Source organism: Saccopteryx bilineata, chromosome 3 (genome assembly GCF_036850765.1).
Source record: "Saccopteryx bilineata isolate mSacBil1 chromosome 3, mSacBil1_pri_phased_curated, whole genome shotgun sequence".
NCBI classification, from domain to species: domain Eukaryota; kingdom Metazoa; phylum Chordata; class Mammalia; order Chiroptera; family Emballonuridae; genus Saccopteryx; species Saccopteryx bilineata.
This window is the reverse complement of record NC_089492.1, coordinates 291,377,195-291,396,903: the sequence shown is the minus strand read 5'-3', so window position 1 is coordinate 291,396,903 and position 19,709 is coordinate 291,377,195. Positions and strand designations below refer to the sequence as shown.

Below are 19,709 nucleotides of genomic sequence, written 5' to 3'. Positions count from 1 at the left end.
GTCCGAGACAGCAGGGTCAGTTGGCCCTGGGAGCACAGAGGGAACCCTGAGAAGGGCAGAAGTCGGCCCTTGTCCTTGACAGACCAAAGGCTCCAGGGACAGGTGAAGATGAAGGTCCCCTCTAGTGTGGCACACCCCAGGGGCAGATGCCCTGACCCCCTCAGCCCCCAGTCCTGGAGGACCCACGTGTCACTCGGTTGAGACACCACCGGCCCGGCTGTTCTGCAGTCAGGGCTGAGCTTTGCAAGCAGATGGGAAGGAAATCAGGAAACAAGGCCAGACCACAAGACATGCCGGGGTCCGGCCCCAGGGCTGCTTCCGGAGAAAGGTCCAAGACCAGAGTTGGGGGACAGCCACACGCCACTGCCCAGAGTTGGGTGGAGTGGCCTGCCCATCTGGACGCACGCACAACTCCGTAGACAGTGGGCAAGAGTAGGAAGAAGCCCCCCACGGGCCCCCACCCCCCATTCCTGGGTGCCAGCTCTTGCACTCCACGGCAGCACCCACCTGTCCCAGGAGACCTTACAGAAAAAGGCACAAGGTGCCAGGCCAGCTGTGTGGCACTGGACACCATCAGCCTGGAGCAGGCTTCAACTGGCCTTCTGCTGCCCCGGGCCCAGGCAGGAGTCAGGGGCTGGGAGCCCTGAGGGCCCCCCCCCAGAAAGAGGAGCCTCCTGGGGTCCACGGAGGGAAAGTCTGGACATACGTGGTCCTCCTGCCTCGGGAACCGGGAACACTTTCCAGCGTGGGCCCCTCCCCCTGCCTTTGAGCTGCTTCCTCTGGGGACAGACCGGTGGAGACAGAGCACAGCCCCATCAGGCCACTAACTGGCTGTGGGATTGCGGGGACTGACCGCCCACCCCATCACAGCCTCCCCCGGGGGCGGGAAACCCTCCACCCCGAACAGATGACGGAAAATCAGCATGCGCGCAAATCCCGACTGAGGCCCTGGGCGGCGCGCGCTGCTCGAGAGGGTCCATGTTTTCTTTACATAAACACATAAATCACAATTAGCAACAGGGAAAAAGATACAGCCTGCCGGGTGCTCGAGAACCAGGCGTTTCTGATCTGAACGGATGGCTGGGCCCCGTAATTAACGGGCCGTGATGTATTACTGCTTTGCTCATGAAGATTAACGGGCGTACCTGGGACAGGAGGAGAAGCCGGCTGTCCTCCGGGAGGGGCAGGAGCGGCTCAGGCATCCAGGGCCCGACCCTTCCGACCTGCTCCATGCCACCCTTCCCGTCCCATTGGAGACCCACTCCGACACCCCCCGGCCACCTCCCTGTGTGTGCACGGCGGGCAGTCCCCCCCACATATGCACCTGGCTTGGCTGGCAAGCACCCCGAAGCCACTTGGAGGGTGGCCGTGACTTTCCTGGATGCCACCCTCAAGCTGGGGCTCACGGCAGTGTTGGAAACCTCTGGACACCTTTTTCTTAGGCCCAAGGTTAGCCTCAAGGTGAAGACTGTCCAGAAGAGAGGCCAGGAAGTAGGGGCTGGGGACCCCCTGGGGGTGGTTTTGAACAAAGGCTACCTCTGCCCCTCCATCCTGTTGACCTGTTGGGATGCGTAGGGGGTGGACAGATGCATACCAGGACTCGCTCTGATCTCTGAGCAGGGAATGGCGGGGGCTCCGATGGGCCACCTAGACCAGGCCACACTGGGTTGAAGGCCATCCCCTGCTGGGCAACCAGCGGGCAGGCGGCCCAACCGTGACCCCCGTTCTCTCCACACAGCTTGGAGCAGCACATGGTTGTCCACACAGAGGAGCGAGAGTACAAGTGTGACCAGTGTCCCAAGGCCTTCAACTGGAAGTCCAACCTCATCCGCCACCAAATGTCCCATGACAGCGGCAAGCGCTTTGAATGTGAAAACTGTGTGAAGGTAATGTGCCCGTGGGCGCCCACCATGCCCACGACATGGCGGGGAGGGGACAGGGCCAAGGAAACCAGAGACAGGGGTTTCTCTCTGGGGGGGGCCTTGCCCCTGGGGTGTGGAAGGAGAGGCCGCCAGGTGAGCTTCCCCAACCCCAAGCCAGCACGCGTCCACCTCTGAGTTCCTCCTTGCCACCTCCTCACGGGCCATGGAATCTGGGGAGACATCGGTGGCTCTCCTAAGGCCACCTAAGGGGGTCACCGCTCCAGCAGAGACCCGTTCCTGGCCGGGCTGGGTGCCAGGGGGTGGGGGCGATGGTGGAGAGCAGAGCGGCAAGGGAGGCCCAGTCCACCAGCGGCCAGAATGGGGTGGACGGGGCGCCAGCCGACGGCGTCTGTCTCCCCAGGTGTTCACGGACCCCAGCAACCTGCAACGGCACATCCGCTCCCAGCACGTGGGCGCGCGGGCGCACGCCTGCCCGGACTGCGGGAAGACCTTCGCCACGTCCTCCGGCCTGAAACAGCACAAGCACATCCACAGCACCGTCAAACCTTTCATATGTAAGTCATCCCCCGCAGGGCTCCATGTGGCCCGCCACAGGTGGGCGCTGGGAGCCACAGGCTGAGGCAGGAGGTTCCCGTGCTCCCCCACTGACGGGCCCTCTGCTCAGCAGTCACTCAGGTTAGCTGGGGACACCTCTGCCGCGCGAAGCCCAGGCCCAGATGCTATCTTGGGGAGGGAGGTCTTTTCTCAGCTTTGCTCCTTGCGGCCCCCCACTCGGACTTGTCCCTCCTGCTCTCCCTCACTCTCTCCTCCCGCCCTGCTCCGTGCCTCCCCGTCACATCACGTCGTACCCCTGCAGCGGCCAGAGGTGGGCAGTGGGTGGTAGGAAGGACTGCTCCAGCAGCCCCGGGTCCCGCAGAAGGAGCCCACAGCTCACCCTCCCCTTCCCCCAAAAAAATCCTGAGCTCCAGGAGATGTGACAAGCCCAGTGACACTCACAGGGTTCTGCTGGGGAGCCTGGGTCGTGCGCACAGTGCTGTCTGGGTGGCAGGGGCCTGTGCTCAGGGAGCTTACCCCATACGGGAGGAGACAGAGGTCAAGCCTCATAAACATTAGCCATGTGTGTGACAGGCACACAAGCCGCGATGGGGGTTGGGGGGTGCTGAGGAGGGCAGGCAGCATTAGGGGCACACAGGTGGGCACTGTCACTGTGGTGGGAGACCAGGATGGCCTGTGGCACGAGGGTCGCTCTAGCAGAGACTGAAGGAAGGAAGTGGGGTGTGAGCTGAGGGGACACCTACCCAGGAGAGATCAGGACCACAGCTCTGAGCACAGAGGCCTTGAGGCCAGATGTATTGGGGTAGGGAGGGATGGGGGCTTACTAGGAGAGGGGTCGGAGATCACAAAGGGCCAGGTCCCAGGGACCTTATGGGCCAGCCCAGGGAAGTAACCTTGAAGGTTCCTCTCTGCCTAGGAGTACAGTGAGCAAGGATCTCACACCACATGGTGCTGTGTCTCCACTCATGCCACATTGTGCTGAGTCATAATGCATGCCACATTGTGCTAAATCACCGTTTGTGTCAGATTATGCTGAGTCACTGTTTGTGCCAGGTTGTGCTGAGTTACCATTTCCCATGCACTAACCAATTGCATCCTTGCAAAATCCTAGGGAGCAGGGCCAGCACCATCTCTAATGACAGAGAAGAGAAACTGAGGCTTTAAGACCTTAAGGGACAGGTGCCCAAGGCCATGCTACAGAACCCTAATTCTAGTTGAAGAAGTCAGGCACCTTGACCCCACGTTGGGTGGCCTGGGACTTCTCAGACTCTGTTCTCTGTTACATCAGTGCCAGCAGGGGTGACCCTGGGAGCGTGAAGAGTGTATGTCAAGGTGTTTTTACTGTTTTGGGGGCATTCAGTGTGTGTGTGTGTGTGAGAGAGAGAGAGAGAGAGAGAGAGAGAGAGAGAGAGAAGCCATGCTGACCTGCCCCCAGCTCTCAGCCCAGGCTTCTAACTGCCCTGCCAGAGACGGCTCCAACCCCCGCCTTCCTGGGTCCCTCGCTTCTCGGGCCGAGCAAGCAAAGGGAGTGTGAGCTCTGATGGTCTGCCAGCCCACTAGTGTCCTCTTTCCACTTACCACTCCCTCTTTCACCCACAGGCCCTGTAAAGCGGGCATTGAAGGGGGGGGGGGGGTGAGTGGCCCAGCTGCCCTCTGGTGGTGGGAGTCACTCCTGTGGGAGTTCTGGGTGGGGGTGGGGCTGAGCGGGCATCCCAACAAGTCCTCCTGGGAGGAGGGGTGCGTGTGAGGGCATCCATGGTACTCGGAGTTTCTGAGCAAACTCAGAAGCAGGAAAGTGGCATATGGCCTCGTAAGTCAGTGTGTTCCTGGGCATGTGGAACCACTCGGAGAAGTCTCCATGGGTCATATTAATAGCAATAGCTCCAGGACCCATGACGCTCTGGGAGGTCTGAGCCCACTGTTTTCATTGCCCCATAAAGACCCCCATGAGGACAGGGAGGGCCGGGCAGCCTGGCCAGCCTGAGGGCTTCAACAGATCTCACCACCTGTCTGCTCCGCACTCACCTTGGTGCTGGGCTGCTGGCAAAGGGGGTGAGGCTGGAGAGAGACCCCACTCAGCCAGGTAGCAGGTGTGAACGTCTCCTTCAGATGGGATGACGCAAACTTGAGAAAGTGATCGAATGTTTGAAGTAGGTAGGGCCTTGTGGCCATCCAGAACACGGCAGAGCACCCCGGGGCTCGTGGCAAAGGTGCAGCGGTCAGGTCTGGACAGGGGACTCTGCAAACAGAGGGCCGTGCGGACGAGACGGCGCTTTAAGAGATGATGGGCCACTCACAGGCACCGGTGTGCACAGACCATGTCCACCTGCTGGGCGGCACCTGGCCACACGCCCACTGCACCCGCAGGTCAGCACCAAGACCTGCCTGGGAGCCTCCACGGCCCTGCCACACTGACCGCACAGACAGAGGCAGCGTGACTTCCCGGTGGCGTCTTCTGCACAGGCTGGTCATGTGTTTACCAGGATGTGTGCCTGTATGCATGTGTGCATATGTGTGTGTGGGTGTGTGTACAAGTGTGTATGGGGGGGTATGTGTATCCACACACGTACCCTTTAATGAAAAGAAACTTGATGAGATGAGGATGGACAGGGGTCCTTCTGCATCCTGACAGGGCCCGAGGGTCCCCCTTGGTCAGGTGCTGGTCCCTATATCCAGGAGCCTTTCTCAGCCCCTGCGAACAGCCTCCTCCCTTTGCCGGTGCTGAGCCAGGGGCTGGCCATCCCTGGTCCAGGGCCTGCATCTCCAGGACCTCGGTCTCCTGAAGACCTCTCTGTAGCCCTGAAGTTCTCACGGGGTCCCTCCATCATGGGGGCAGGTGGGTGGGAGCCGGCAGCCCAGGTTCCCGGAGCCCGGGCCCCTTTCCAAGCTCAGGATGACAGTAGCCACTAACTAGGCAATGACAGAACCCCGCCGGGGTCAGGGACACAGTGAGGTGTCACATGTTTCATCTGGCCAGGTCTGAGCTGAGAACAGCCTCCCTCCCCCGCCTTCCCCGAGAGCTGGGCGGGAGACCTGAAGGTATTTATAGACGGTCCTGTGGAGGCAGGCACCTCTGCCCTGGCGGCCTCCCAAAGGGGCAGATTTGATTCAACGAGGCAGCCTTTCCCTCCCCCCTGCCTGCCCCCCCCCCACACACTCAGCCCTGAAAACGCCTGGCCGTGCCAGACGACCAGGAAGGCAGAGCAGCTAATATAAATAGATACTGTGATTAAAGAACACGATAGTCTCGGGGCCAGAGCTCCCAGCTAGAATAGCATGACATCAGGCCAGCAAGGATTGGTGGCGAGCGAGAAACACGCTGAAATCATTGTTTCCACTGGGGCTGCACCGAGGACGCAAATGGTCCTACAGAGAGAGAGACTCACACACACGGGTGTGTGTGTGCATGTGTGCACCCCCCCCAACCCCCGCTGCTAGGAACATGGGAGAAAGGGAAGCTGCTGATTCGCTGACACTCAGCTCACAGGCCTTCGGCAAAATGGCTGAGACGGGGTCCCCTGGGCTGCTGGGTCCTATGTCCGGCGCCGGCCAGCACTGCCCTCTCCTGTTTCATGCAGAGACCGGCATCCGCCAGCCAGAGCTTGATGCTGCCTCTTCATCCCAGGATGGGGAGGTGCCGTAGTTCTCTAACAAGGACCCAGCCCCTCTCTGCCTGGCCCTGCTGGGACTTCCCTATCACCCCAACCTGCAGCCACCCCTCAAACGGTGACCACCCAGGCCAGGATCCAATTCCCCAGCTCAGGACCTCTGAGTGGGCCGGCTGCCTCTCTGTCCTGCATGCAGCTCACAGGACCCGGCACAGAAAGGGGATAGGAGCTCTGGGAACACCTCAAACTTTAGAACCGGGAGGTCCGATGTGCTGGTCAGGGTTCCCTCTCACACTGCAGAACTGCAGCGGTTTGGAAGGCCTCGGCCCCTGCATTACAGATGCTCACACAAGGGAGGGTGTGAGCAGCAGCACCCCGTTTCCCAAAGAGAGGGTTGAGGCCCGCCCACTCTGCAGGAGGACCACGGGGACGGCACAAGTGGTACTTGTCAGTTTATGCTGGTGACTGGAGGCCAGCTCCAGGGTGGTGCGCTACACATGTACATATGTATGTTCATGTGTATGCAGGCACTCATATACAGACGTGTGCACACATACATACTTGTGTGCACTCCATGACATGCAACATGTATACACAAACGTGACATGCATGTATGGTACGCCATACACGTGTGTGCACACACTTGTTCATGTGAGTGGTGTGTATGTGTCTTACAACATGCACATGCACACAAGTGTACACATGATATACAAACATGTGCACAGCTTGCACACATGCACTGTGCATGACATGCACACACTTGTGCCTATAAATGCACATACACACATTTTCACATGAACACAAGCACACCTGCACTCTTGCACATACACGTACAGGCACATATGCACACACGTGCTCACACATACATGCATGGGCTGCTGCGATCACTGGGGCTAGACACGTCCTTCCTCCCACACCCCCCACCAGGGTTTTCCCGGTAATTTCATAGCGTGTTTGTCTGCTTTCTGCGGATGCTTTAGGTGAGGTCTGCCACAAGTCCTACACACAGTTCTCCAACCTGTGCCGCCACAAGCGGATGCACGCAGACTGCCGCACGCAGATCAAGTGCAAGGACTGTGGGCAGATGTTCAGCACTACCTCCTCTCTCAACAAGCACCGGCGCTTCTGCGAGGGCAAGAACCATTACACGCCAGGCGGCATCTTCTCCCCAGGCCTGCCCTTGACCCCCAGCCCCCTGCTGGACAAGACGAAGCCGCCCCCCAACCTCAACCACACAGGTCTGGGCTTCAACGAGTACTTCCCCTCCAGGCCGCACCCAGGGAGCCTGCCCTTCTCGGCGGCCCCACCGGCCTTCCCCGCGCTCACTCCAGGCTTCCCAGGCATCTTCCCGCCGTCCCTGTACCCCCGGCCACCTTTGCTACCTCCCACGCCCTTGCTCAAGAGCCCCCTGAACCACACCCAGGACGCCAAGCTCCCCAGCCCCCTGGGGAACCCGGCCCTGCCCCTTGTCTCCGCCGTGGGAAACAGTGGCCAGGGTGCCACGATGGCCGCGGGGCCTGAGGAGAAGTTCGAGGGCCACCTGGGGGACGTGTATGCCGAGAAGCTCAAGACACGGAGCAGCGACCTGTCGGACGGAAGCGACTTCGAGGACATCAACACCACGACGGGGACGGACCTGGACACGACCACAGGCACGGGCTCGGACCTGGACAGCGAGGTGGAGAGCGACCGGGACAAGGCCAAGGACAAGAGCAAGGCGGCCGAGGGCAAGCCCGAGTGCGGGGGTGGCGCCGCGCCCCCCGGGGCCCCCAACAGCATGGGCGAGGTGCCCGTCTTCTACGCCCAGCACTCCTTCTTCCCGCCGCCCGAGGAGCAGCTGCTGACCGCCTCCGCCGCCGGCGACTCCATCAAAGCCATCGCCTCCATCGCGGAGAAGTACTTTGGGCCCGGCTTCATGGGCATGCAGGAGAAGAGGCTGGGCGCCCTGCCCTACCACTCCGTCTTCCCCTTCCAGTTCCTGCCGGACTTCCCCCACTCTCTCTACCCCCTCACTGACCGCACCCTGGCCCACAGCTTGCTGGTCAAGGCCGAGCCAAAGTCGCCCCGGGATGCCCTCAAGGTGGGCGGTCCCAGTGCCGAGTCCCCCTTCGACCTCACCACCAAACCCAAAGAGGTGAAGCCCATCCTGCCGGTGGCCAAGGTGACCCCGGCGTCCGGGGAGGAGCAGCCGCTGGACCTGAGCATCGGCAGCCGCGTCCGAGCCAGCCAGAACGGCGGGGGGCGGGAGCCCCGCAAGAACCACGTCTACGGGGAGCGCAAGCTGGGCGCCGGCGAGGGGCTGCCCAAGGCCTGCCCGGCACAGCTGCCCCAGCAGCCCTCCCTGCACTACGCCAAGCCGTCACCCTTCTTCATGGACCCCATCTACAGGTATTGACATGCCCTGCCCTCACCTGTGCTCCCGAAGGGGCCGCCATGCAAGCGAGCGGCGGGGAGAGGTCGGCGTCCACAGTGAGGCTGGCGTGTGTCCCCCCTCCTGAGGTCTGTCCCTCTGCCTCTGCGGGCTTCAGGGGGCGCCTGAGCCCGAGGAGGGGTGGGGTCTGTGCCAGGGCCCACACCTGGCTTGGCTGGGTCTGGGGGTCGGTACCTGGCCAAGGCCATTTTGGGAGGCCAGGGCAGAGCTCCTGGACATGTGCAGCCCCCTTTTGCTGAGAGCCACTGGGTCTGCCCTTGGACCCAATCCAAGCTTCTGCCCCCACCACTGCCTTCTCTAGACCAGCTCTGTTTGCCACCCCCAAAACTCAGACCCTCACTCACCCTTTTCTCTGCTCCCAGCATCTCTGCTTCCCTTCAGCTGCTGCCAGCCACAGCGCAGGGTCCCTGGTGGCCCAGGGACTGCAGACAAGGAGCCCCCTATCCCCAGGGGGTGGAGGGAGAGGAAGCTTTGAAGGGTTTGCAAAAAAGCAGCCTCCCTTTATTTTGATAGCCTTCCCAGTGAGGGGCCGACTCAACCCCTGTCCCCATTTTCTGGGCAGACTGGTCTAGGCGGGCGTTGTTAGGTGGGAGGCATCGGACCCTCACTCAGGTCCCAGGAGCTGCCAACTGAGCCCTGAGAAGGGGGCTGTGCATGTGGACAGCCTGGGATGGACCCTGAGCTGCAGGCAGGGGCCAGACCACTGTGTGCGGGAAGTTCGTGTGCACACGCATGTGCGTGCAGGCACTGGTGGTCAGGGGAAAAGGGTGCGTGTGGCCCCCCTGAGGGCCCCTGTGCCTGCTGCTCACCCCCACCCCCACCCCCACCCCCAAGCGGCCAGCCAGGGCCTGGGATGGCCGTACAGGTGAGGTCAGACCTGCAGGACACCTGGGAGAAAAGAGATCAGGTTCGGGGAACGGTGCCAATGAAGAGGTGATGGGCGACTCTCCCATTCTGCCCACCAGCGCCCACGTAGGTCCCCCCTCACCATCCTGGTGGGGCCACCATGTGACACAGGACCAGCCAAAAGGCAGAAGAAGAGATGGGACAAACCTTACCTTCTCCTCCCATCTGGGTCCCCTTCCCCTCTGCCCAAGCCTTCAACCTTACAGTGTCCCCTCAGGGGACCAAATAGGACACAGAACAGCTCTGACCAGAGCCTCAGTTAAGCCCTCCCAGCCAGTTAGCAACCCGCATGGCGGCGCCCACAGGTTTAGTTTATTCCTCTGGAAGGGGGATTCCCCTTCCCAAAGCGCTCCATGCGGCCCCTGCCCTCCCCCTCCCGGACCGGCTGGGGTCTCCATGGGGTTATGGGTGATATACTCTAGCCCCTGGCCTTCCCAGGGTGGCTCTGTGGTCTCCCTGTTCTTGGCCTCTTCTCCTATGGCCGTCCCCTGTCCTGCTGCTGCGGTCAGTGTCCCAGCTGGTCCCCGGGGAGGCAGAGTCACCTGTACAGGTGACGTGAGCATGGCAGTGAGCAAGGCCCTGGCAGGAGCGGACCAGGAGCCGCTGGCCCGGAACTCGTTCAGAGGGGTCGTGTCTGCATGTGGAGAGGTGGCAAGGCTTCCCAAGGTTGAGGCTAAATCTCAACCCCCACAGGGGAAGTGAAGGCAGGCGTCGTTGAGAAACGGAGAGGGGGACCCGGGATGAGAGGGGGCACCACCTCCACTCGTTCTGTGATTAACCAGGTTGTCACTGGCGTAGGGCCACAGGTTTTAGGGTAGATTCCACCTGCCTGGCTGCATGAGGAGGCTGTGATGACTTCCCCAGGGTGAGACCCTCTGACCACTCACCGGTCAGGCAAAGTGGTCCATGCCCAGGGCCAGGAGGGACAGGGAAGTCGAGGTGTCGGCGGCAGCCTCCCGTGTGCTGCACGTTCTGCTGTGACCCCCAACAGGGCTGCCCCAGGGCAAGGCAGGTGCAGAGAGGGCTCCAGAGAAGACCCTGGAACCCGGCACTGAGTGTTCACACATGCGTGGGCACCCACATCTGGGGTGGGGGGGGCGACACTGGGGGGACTCGGAGGGGCCCAGAATGGGGCACGGTGACAGGGCGCACGGGAGGAGTGTCACAATGGCTCAGCAGCCAGCCAGCCGGCCAGGAGACTCACGTAGGCGGTGGGCCGGGCACGTCATGGATATCCGCAGGCCGTCGGGGGAGGGTCTCTATCTGGGGACCACGGAAGCAGAGCTGCTGTGACAAGGTCCCTACCTTGTGACCTAAAGGCCACAGGCAGCCTCCAGGCAGGGCCACTTGGGGGGGTACGTAACCCTCTGTGTTGCTGTCCAGCAGGGTGGAGAAGCGGAAGGTTCCAGACCCTGTGGGAGTCCTGAAAGAGAAGTTCCTACGGCCGCCCCCTCTGCTCTTCCATCCCCAGGTGAGACCCGCGCACTGGGCTGGGCTCCATGGGGGAGCAGGAGCCCCAAGGTCTTGTCCAGGCCCAGCCACACCCCCGAGGCTGGCCGCGGCTTCCCCACCTGCCCAGCAGATGCCCAGGGCTCTCTCCCTGCATCACCATGGGGCTGGGCAGGACGAGAAGGGCTGGAACAGGTGGGAAAGGAGGGTGGCTTCCGGGGGGACACCCCCCTGTGGGTACCTCGGAAGCAGCTGAGGACCCAGGCCCGCAGGGGGCCCACCGACCCTTGACTTGGGCTGTGGGGGGATGAACTTCAGTGAGGTGGTGGGCGGAGCTCAGAGGGAGTGAACCCAAGAATTTCTGGATGTAAGGGGCAAGGTGCAGGACCCATCAGGAGGTGTGGACAGAAGTAGACCTTTCTGGGGTGCATGGGCCTTGAGGTGCTGACGCGGAAAGACCAGGAAGGGACGGCCTACGTGTAGAAGGACCAGAGCGGGCGTGAAGTGGCGGGAGCGGCAGAGAAGCAGAGGGTCCCAGGAGGCGGGGGCAAGAGGAGCGTCCTCCCCGGGGGCTGGAGAGGTCAGCAAGGTCATCTGCCACACTGGAGTTTGGGACTGGGAAGGGTAACACCCAAGCCTGGGTGGTGACCACAGATACCGCCAGGCCTGCGGGCACTCATGTCTCCGCCTGGGCCTTGGCCTCCCATGGGATGGGCACAGAGAGGCGACAGCACTGGGGTGAGCAGCAGGGCAGAGCACAGTCTCCCCAGTTCCCTGCCCGGTGCTCACCTGTCCTCACTGCAGGGAGCCAGGTCCCCCAGGGCCACAGGCCCCCTCCCCACCACCCCGAGGGTCCTGGGGCCTGATCTGCGGTCCAGGCTGGACCCAGACTCCAGACAGGGGCATTGTTCTCCTTCTTGGGGCTTCCCGCCTTGGACACACACCCCGGGTTGTGAAACCAGTGCCCGGCCTGGGTTCACAGCTAAACTTAGAGCCTCCCATTGTTTGGCCGGGGCCGAGGAGTTTGGTTAACAACTTCCCCCGATTTTCTTGGTGATGGGCTGGAAAAAGCTGACAAGCCGGCCAGGCGCATCCTGTGTTTGTGTTTGTGGGGGAACCGGGCTGGGAATCTCTGCCCAGGCGGAGCAGGCAGGCCAGCCAGGTCCGCCCCAGCCTGAGGAAGAAGGACCCAGCGGGGAGGCCCATTGTCCCTCCCGTCAGCTGGGACCAGCCACCCCTGTTGCCTGCCTGTGGGCCCAGAGCTGGCTGGCTGGGTGGAGTGATGAGAGATGACTTCTTTCAGTAACTCTCCTAATTAAATGGTCCGAGCTGGATAACTGAGGCCTCTACAAAGTGTGGGTCACTACTGTGGACGATATCAGCCTGTGCTGGTCAGATCCAGGCAGGACATGACCAAGGCCTTCTGTTTCTGAGCACCGGCCTGCAGGTGGGGCAGCCCCCGGGCTGCAGGGTGAGGAGGTCCTGCCAGGCTGTGGCCCCTCACCACCTCAGGGGGCCCTGGGGTGTCTGGGAAGTGGAGTTCCAGAGCCTTCCAAGACTATGGCTAGCACTGAGCCTGGAAGCAGGTGGGCAGCAGTCTGTGTCCCAGAGACCCCATTTTCTATGGGGGAGGGGGTCATAGGAGGCTAGACAGCAGCTGAAGGGGCAGTTCCCACCTGTCCGTCAGGGGGCACAGAGAAGGCAGCCCAAAGCAGTGCATTCCTACCCCCAGGGATGGCAAAAGCCCATAGTCCTGCCACCTGGGCAGAGCTGACATGGGGGCGAAGTGGCAGCTCAGGGTCACGGGTGGCCTGGGCCATTCTGGGAGGATGCCATTTTCTATTTGTTAGCCCCTTTCTGGGTGTTTTCATTGTAACCAGTTGGTTGTTCCACAACTTACACCCCGAGGGGCTCTGACCATAACAAAAGCCGTTCCTATCCAGGCCCACTGAGCCTCCCACAGGGCCTGGCTCATAGCAGGCACTCTAGGGATGCCCTCCTCTCCTCTCCTGCCCCTAAACCCCCAGAACTCAGGGGACAGGCACAGTCTGATTATAACTCTGCCTACCACGTGGGAATGCCCAGTGCCACACTCCCTTCTCCTTCCTGAGCAGACCCGTGGCATCCCCAAGGAGCAGAGAGGCAGCTCCCTTTTCCCATGTCACCGTGTCCTATGTCATGGGATGCTGGCACTGTCTTCTTGACCCTCAATTAGTAGTGTCTCATCTCAGATGGTTGAATTCCTTTTCAGTACTTTGCCTGCAATTTTGGCCTGCTGCCACTAGGTGGTGATAGTAGTGCCTCAGGCCATGATCTGTGTTATCACCTGAGATTCAGGTAGTTGTCTTAATTTTTCAAGACTCAAGAAATTGTATAAAAATTAGATCTATTTCTGTTTTTCACCCGAACTAGAGACACAGGAGTGCTGGCCAGGGGTCAAGGCAGCGGGGCGTAGCTGGCTTGTTTCAACATCAGAGGGTGTATAATCAGATGTGTCTGCAGTCAGCCTCACTGTGTGCTCCACACCACGCAGAGGCGCTGGCTGCTGAAGGCCACTTCCGGCTCCCACAGCCTTGACCATGGCCTGAAATGGGAGCCCCAGGGAAGGACAAGAGCAGGGCTGGCCACAGACAGTGGAAGAAGCCAGCCAGCCCAGGGGCCAAGAAGACACAGGCTATCTGGTTCCCATCATGACCCAAGGGCACATAGCCTCCTGGTTCTGGCCTGGCCCACTGCCGTGCTCTCTCCCTGTGGACCCTCAGATGCCCATGGGGTGGGTGGGTCCACACTCTTCAAGAGAGGAGACTGCTCAGAGGGGTCCCCCAACCTCTCCCGCTCTCTTGCCAGCAGATGTCGGCCATCGAGACCATGACGGAGAAGCTGGAGAGCTTCGCGGCCATGAAGGCAGACTCCGGCGGCTCCCTGCAGCCCCTCCCGCACCACCCCTTCAACTTCCGGTCCCCGCCCCCGACGCTCTCAGACCCCATCCTCAGGAAGGGCAAGGAGCGATACACCTGCAGGTGAGGTGGTGCGGCGAGCCCCTGAGGACTGGGCGGGATTCCTGGTGAGGTGGCTACCGGTGACACACCGCACTTCCATGGAAAAACCCAGCAAAGTAGCCATAAACAGTCTATTATCTTCAAATCTGCACATTAAGGGTGGACCTCCCCCTGCCTCCCACCAAGCTATGTCCACATGAGCTAAAAGAAAAATGCCACCCTGGCCTGGCCAGTTGGAATTCGGAAAGCCCGAGGCCAGGTCGTGCTGGTCAATGTTTAACTGCAGCTCTGGGCAGGGACTGAAGTCTCAGTGTTGGGAAGAGACCCCTGTGTCTGTCCCCAGCTGCACCTGCCTGTCCAAGCCAGTCCCAGCCAGCTCTGCACCCTGGGGCTTCAGGTCTGAGACCATGCTGGAAAAGGGGCATGGCCCGAGAGGGCCAGAGTAGGACAGCCCCTCTGTCCGGTGGCTTCTCTGTAAAGCTCAGCTGGACCCCAAGGACTTTAGGAGACATTGAAATTCAGGATGTGTAGACCTTGGGGACAAGATGCCAAATCTGAGGGGGCTACCCCAGGCAGGCACCTGGCACCAGAGGCTGTGCCAGCATGACTCTAACTGATGGTTGCCCCGCCCCACCCTCCAGGTACTGCGGGAAGATCTTCCCCCGATCTGCAAACCTCACGAGGCACCTGAGGACGCACACCGGAGAGCAGCCGTACAGGTGGGAGTCCGCCTGGCATGGGGAGAGGGAGACTCCTGACCACGGTGAGGGCAGCTGGGGAGAGCCAGCTGCTGCTCCCTGTCACTCCCTGCACCTCTCCGTCCTGACCCCCCCCCCCCATCCAGTGCCCTGGGATGTTGTAAACACTAGGCAGGAGGTGCCCAGCAGGCTGCCGGAAGGCTCACACGCCTAACCACAGAGGACAATGCTGGGAGCAGCCCTCCCACCTGCCCTGGGGTGTCCAATGGGATGGGGGCTCAGAGCAGGATCAGCCAGAAGCCAGGGCCCAAGGGTCCTCTGTTGGAAACGCCTTGGCCACACCTTCCACTCAGGCCAACTGCATTCATCTCAAAATGGCATGGCTGACCCGACTCTGGGAAGTGGACCAGGGCAGGTGCCTGAGGCAGGGTGGACCGTGAGAAGGAGCCTTGTGCCAATGCAGGTCCCAGCCCAGGCTGGGGGCGCCTGAGGGACTCACTCCCCATGTCTGGTCCCCATGATAGCCCCAGACAGAAGCTACAGGTCTGCACGCCACCTCCCTCTCAATGCTGGGCAGCAATGTGGCCACACGGCACATGGGGGCGTGAGAACCACTGCGTGTCTTGTTCACAACAAGTGGGACTACAGTCCATGTTTCACAGACTTGGAACCTGAGGCTCAGAGATGCCCATGACTTGCCAGGAGTTTGAGCCCAGGGTTTCACTAGCTTACCAGTGTGGCTCTGTCCCCTTGATCCCTGGGACCTTCATAGGGCACAGAAAGGACTGAGGGCAAATCCTGGCTTTCAGAAACCCCGCCTGAGGAGGAGCCTAGGAGTCAGCATTTTAGACAAGAGCCACGGGTGACAGTGACCCGGAGGTGAACTGGGGACACTCAGGTTTAGATGACGAGACGTCCTTCTGGGATGTGTCTGCTGAATGGCTGGCATGAGGAATGAGGAGTTTGGCATGGTTTTAAGTTGGTCACATAAGATTCCTACATCTGGCCACACTGAGCTTGGAGTCACCCATTAGCCCTGGAAATGTGTTTGTGCGTGTGTGTGTGTGTGTGTGTGTGTGTGTGAGATCCCTGGGGAGGGTGACATCTTGGGACCCCTGCTGGTGTTGTGGTCCTTATGCCCACCCTGAGACATCACGAGCATCCCCAGCCATCAAGGGCACATCCTACCCTGGCTGGATAAAGGATAGCCCTCAATCCTGACCACTTACCTGGTCAGCACGGTCGCAGCCCCCCACCACACATGTCCCCCTGTCCCCTGAAAAGTGAATTACGATTTAACAAAGGCTAGCCCCCAGAGAGGTTGATTTGGTCTGCTCCCCACCCACCACATGTTTTTACTGTAACGAGAGCCGCCTTCTGGACAGTGTTCGCTGTGGGAGCCTGCCTCCACCCCCGCCACCACTGCCCCCAGGGGTCGGGCCGTGTTTATAGAAAATTCTGATTATCATTGATTTCTTTCGTTCGCTCCAATCCATGGGGTTCAACTTCTGTAGCAATTGCTTTGAAAGTTGGCGTTGCAAAGCCTGAGTTTCCCTGGCTGGAGGCAGCCCTGTGATGAGGAGATGGGGGTGTGACTCCCCTGTGACATCACTGGGCTGGCTTTGATCACTGGGAGGATTTGAATCAGAAAAAGGAAAATACGCACGTTTGCCGCAGAAACTCGTCAAGGAAAGGGACTCCCACCCCTCGGGGTGGGGAGCTAATTAAACAGCCCACCCACTACCTGCCTACGTGAGCATCACCTCCCCCGGGGCCAGTGCCCATGTGGGTTGCTGCGTGTGCACCCGGGAAGCCAGCTAACTAACCAGGGAAGCCAGCTAACTAACCAGGGAAGCCAGCTAACTAACGTCCCCTCACTAGCCGCCAGTCCAGCTGCCTAGGATGACCCAGTCATCAAACTAGGCAACCCTGGGATGTGCTGCCTTTAAAGTCCTCACCCCAGAGCATCCAGAATCACTCAGAAAGTATTTCAAAGCCTGGCGGTGGGGAAAGAAAGACACTTCAGTGTGACCGATATGTTCCCTGGAAGGACAGTCAGTCCTCCTGCCCGGTCCAGCCCAGCCTGGCCGGCCCGGCATCCTCGGCCCCCGGCTTCCCCTGGCTTAGAGAGAAGCGGGAGCCTAGGAGCCGCAGACCTGCCTCTCGCAGCTCTAGCCTGCAGAGCCTGCGGAGCTCAGGAGGAAGGAAGATGGAAACTGAGTCTGGATGGAGGGGGACTGCTTTCTTCATCCGGCCCTGGCCACCGGCCTCGGGGCCCCTCTGGGGTGTGTCCGGCGGGGCCTTCAGTCTTGAGTCACACTCTGGATGTGAGACCCACGAGCTGGCCCTGGGATTCCCACCCAAGGACACACGCCTCTCCTTCTTCTGCCTGGTCCCTCCTGGGCTCCCGTCCTGCCATCCACATGAAGCCGAACGCCCGTGCCAGGCCCACGTGTGTCTTCTTTCTCTGTTAGTGTTGCTTTCAGGGCTGGGTTTCAAGTTCTCTCTTACTTTCTCTACCTTGACTTTCACAACTACCACCAGCCTTTCTCCCGACGATGGTGTGGCCCTGCGGGTCCAGGGAGGACGCAGCCCGGGGCCATTCGCCCTTCCCCTGAGCCATGCTGTGTGCACTGTGGCTGGCTTCCCAGGGTGACAGCAGACAGGGCCACAGCAAGGTCCCCTCCAGGCCCTTGGCAGCATGCTGCCACTGCCGGGGCCACCCCTCTGTGCCCTCTTTCCTGCCGGGGCTCGGTGGTGTTATTCTATACGGTGCCGCCATAAATTTCAGTTGCCACTTGTCAGCTTATTTACAATGCAAATCCCAGCTGCTTGCAGAACCCTGCTCCCTTGAGCCCCGGGCTCACTGCTCCCCTAAATTTCAAACAGACTTGTGTGTCTGGGCCATTTATTTAGATTAGAACTCGGGAGGGCCACTCAGGACTCTCCATGACCCACTGAAGGGGTGCCCCCGGCCCCTCTCTGGCCACTCCCCAGCCTTCCCCAGCCCCACAGTGGCTGGACAGGGAGCCTCACAGGGTGCCCTGCTCTCCAGCATTGTGAACTAGTTCCTCTGTAGCCCCACTTCCTACTCAGGGCCCCGTGGCTCCAGCCTCACACACTGTCCCTCAGGGGGGGCCTGTTGAAAGAAACAAGGAAGGGAGCGCTGTGCCTGTGAGCACAGCACAGGCCGAGGGCTGGCACAGCTCAGCCTGGGGCGTGCCTGCTGGGTAGGCAGGGGGTACATGCCCTTACCTGGGCTGGGCCCAGCAGGGCTTTGCACTGGGTCCTTCCTGAGCAGCCGCCCTGAGGAGCAGGACCTGAGTCTAGAAGTGACAGTCAGGGAAAAAGGGGGGGTGCTGAGAGTGTCTTTGGAGTAGTGCTGAAGACTTGGAGCACTTGTTTGTGCACCACAGGTGTGCACATACCCTGAACGCACCCACATGTGCACACACGTACAAGGAGACACATGTACACCGTACAGAGTAACACACATGTACCGTGTGCATGCCCACACATGCACATGTGAATGAGCATGCATGTGCATACTAGCACATGCCTATGTGTGTGTGCACCGTGTGTACATACATGCACACTAACATACATGTGTTGTGTGTGCCCACATGTGTACACATGTGCGTGAGTGTGCAAGTATGCACAAACATGCACGCTATGTGCATGCATGCACCCATACATGTGCCCGTGTGTGCATGAGCACACATGCACACTAACACACACTGTATGCATGCACACCCACATGTGTACACACGTGCATGGGCACACATGCACTATATGCACACACACCTGCACAAGTGCACATACATACAGGTATACGATTCCAGCCGGGCATGCAGAGTAGGAGAGAGTGCCCGTCAAGGGCTACTGAGCCATCGGCCACCAGCAGGAGGCAGTGCTGGTGGGTGCAGAGCCCGTGCTGTAGGCCCCTCCGCGGCCGCCCCTCTCGGCTCTGGCTCTCTCCGTGTGGCTGGCTGGGGTGTCTTGTTCTGCGCTCTTCGTGGGGATTGCAAGTGTAGTCATGAAAGCCATGCGTGCATGAGGGACTCACCCCCTGGGGGCCTCACAGCCCCGGGTCCCCATCACAATGCGGGCATCTCAGACTGTCTGTCGTGGCTGTTCCTGGCACTGAGGCAGTCTGTTGGGATAAACTCGGAATGTCAGGAGAATGTTCTCACAGATGCGGCTGCAGCTCCTGCTGGAAGGAGTGTCCTCTAACTTCCCCAACTGCACGCTGCGGCTGGCGGGCGGTGCCCACCTAGTGGGGCACACGGGGGAACACCTGTTGGAAAGGGGGACAGTGTGGTCATTCGTGGTCTCTATAGAGGACGTGGCCTGGCAGCAGCTGGGGTATCCCCCCTTCAGATTAAGGACACTAAGTAGCTTCTAGGGTGGCCCCCAAGACCCTATTGATGGGCTGTCAGGCTGAGGCCCCTGGTGAGATGGGACTGGTCCAAGGACCTACTAAGGCCCAGCTGTCCCGCCCTCCCACGCCAGGCGGGGGTCTGCAGGGAGGACAGTTGCAGGAAACTGGCTATGGGCCTCCCCTTCCCAGGACTGACCTGAGCATCTTTCCGTGGTGAGATGCTGCCCCCTTGAGGCTGATGGGAGCATGTCACCCTCCAGGATAAACCTGCCAAGTCTGGGGTCAATGTGCTAGGGGACCCCACCCCAGGGAGGACAGAGACACTGGAGAGTTCTGAGCACTGCACACCCAGGGCCACAGACCCCACCGGGTCCCCCTTCACCAGCTGGGGGACACATCCCAGTGCAATCCATGGGATATCTGCTTCTGGGCACAGCCTCACCATGACCACCTTCACGGCGGACGCGGGACCCACAGGGGGCACGGGGTCCCTGCAGGCTGCAGCGGGCAGGCGGGGCCTCCTCTGAGACGCGTGTGTCTTGCAGGTGTAAGTACTGTGACCGGTCCTTCAGCATCTCCTCCAACCTGCAGCGGCACGTGCGTAACATCCACAACAAAGAGAAGCCCTTCAAGTGCCACCTGTGCAGCCGCTGCTTCGGGCAGCAGACCAACCTGGACAGGCACCTGAAGAAGCACGAGCACGAGCACGTGCCAGGTGGGGCCGTGGGCACGCCCCTGCGGGCAGCTCGCCAGGTCCGGCCGGGGTGCGGGGGGAGGTGGACCATCTCAGGAGAGGGAG

The 19,709-nt window shown here is 60.7% G+C and overlaps 1 protein-coding gene across 5 annotated transcripts in view; it reads left to right on the top strand.

Annotated features, from left to right (window-relative positions):
* The window catches only part of PRDM16 (PR/SET domain 16), a 309,651-nt gene that overhangs the window by 278,763 nt on the left and 11,179 nt on the right, over window positions 1-19,709 (top strand). For 2 of the 5 annotated variants that reach the window (XM_066270639.1, XM_066270643.1), the window contains exons 7-13: window positions 1,739-1,886; window positions 2,284-2,437; window positions 7,027-8,434; window positions 10,767-10,854; window positions 13,680-13,852; window positions 14,473-14,550; window positions 19,456-19,625. In XM_066270639.1, the coding sequence (XP_066126736.1) occupies window positions 1,739-1,886; window positions 2,284-2,437; window positions 7,027-8,434; window positions 10,767-10,854; window positions 13,680-13,852; window positions 14,473-14,550; window positions 19,456-19,625 (2,219 nt within the window). The remainder of the gene's footprint in view (window positions 1-1,738; window positions 1,887-2,283; window positions 2,438-7,026; window positions 8,435-10,766; window positions 10,855-13,679; window positions 13,853-14,472; window positions 14,551-19,455; window positions 19,626-19,709) is intronic. The other 3 variants (XM_066270642.1, XM_066270641.1, XM_066270640.1) reach the window with 3 other exon arrangements.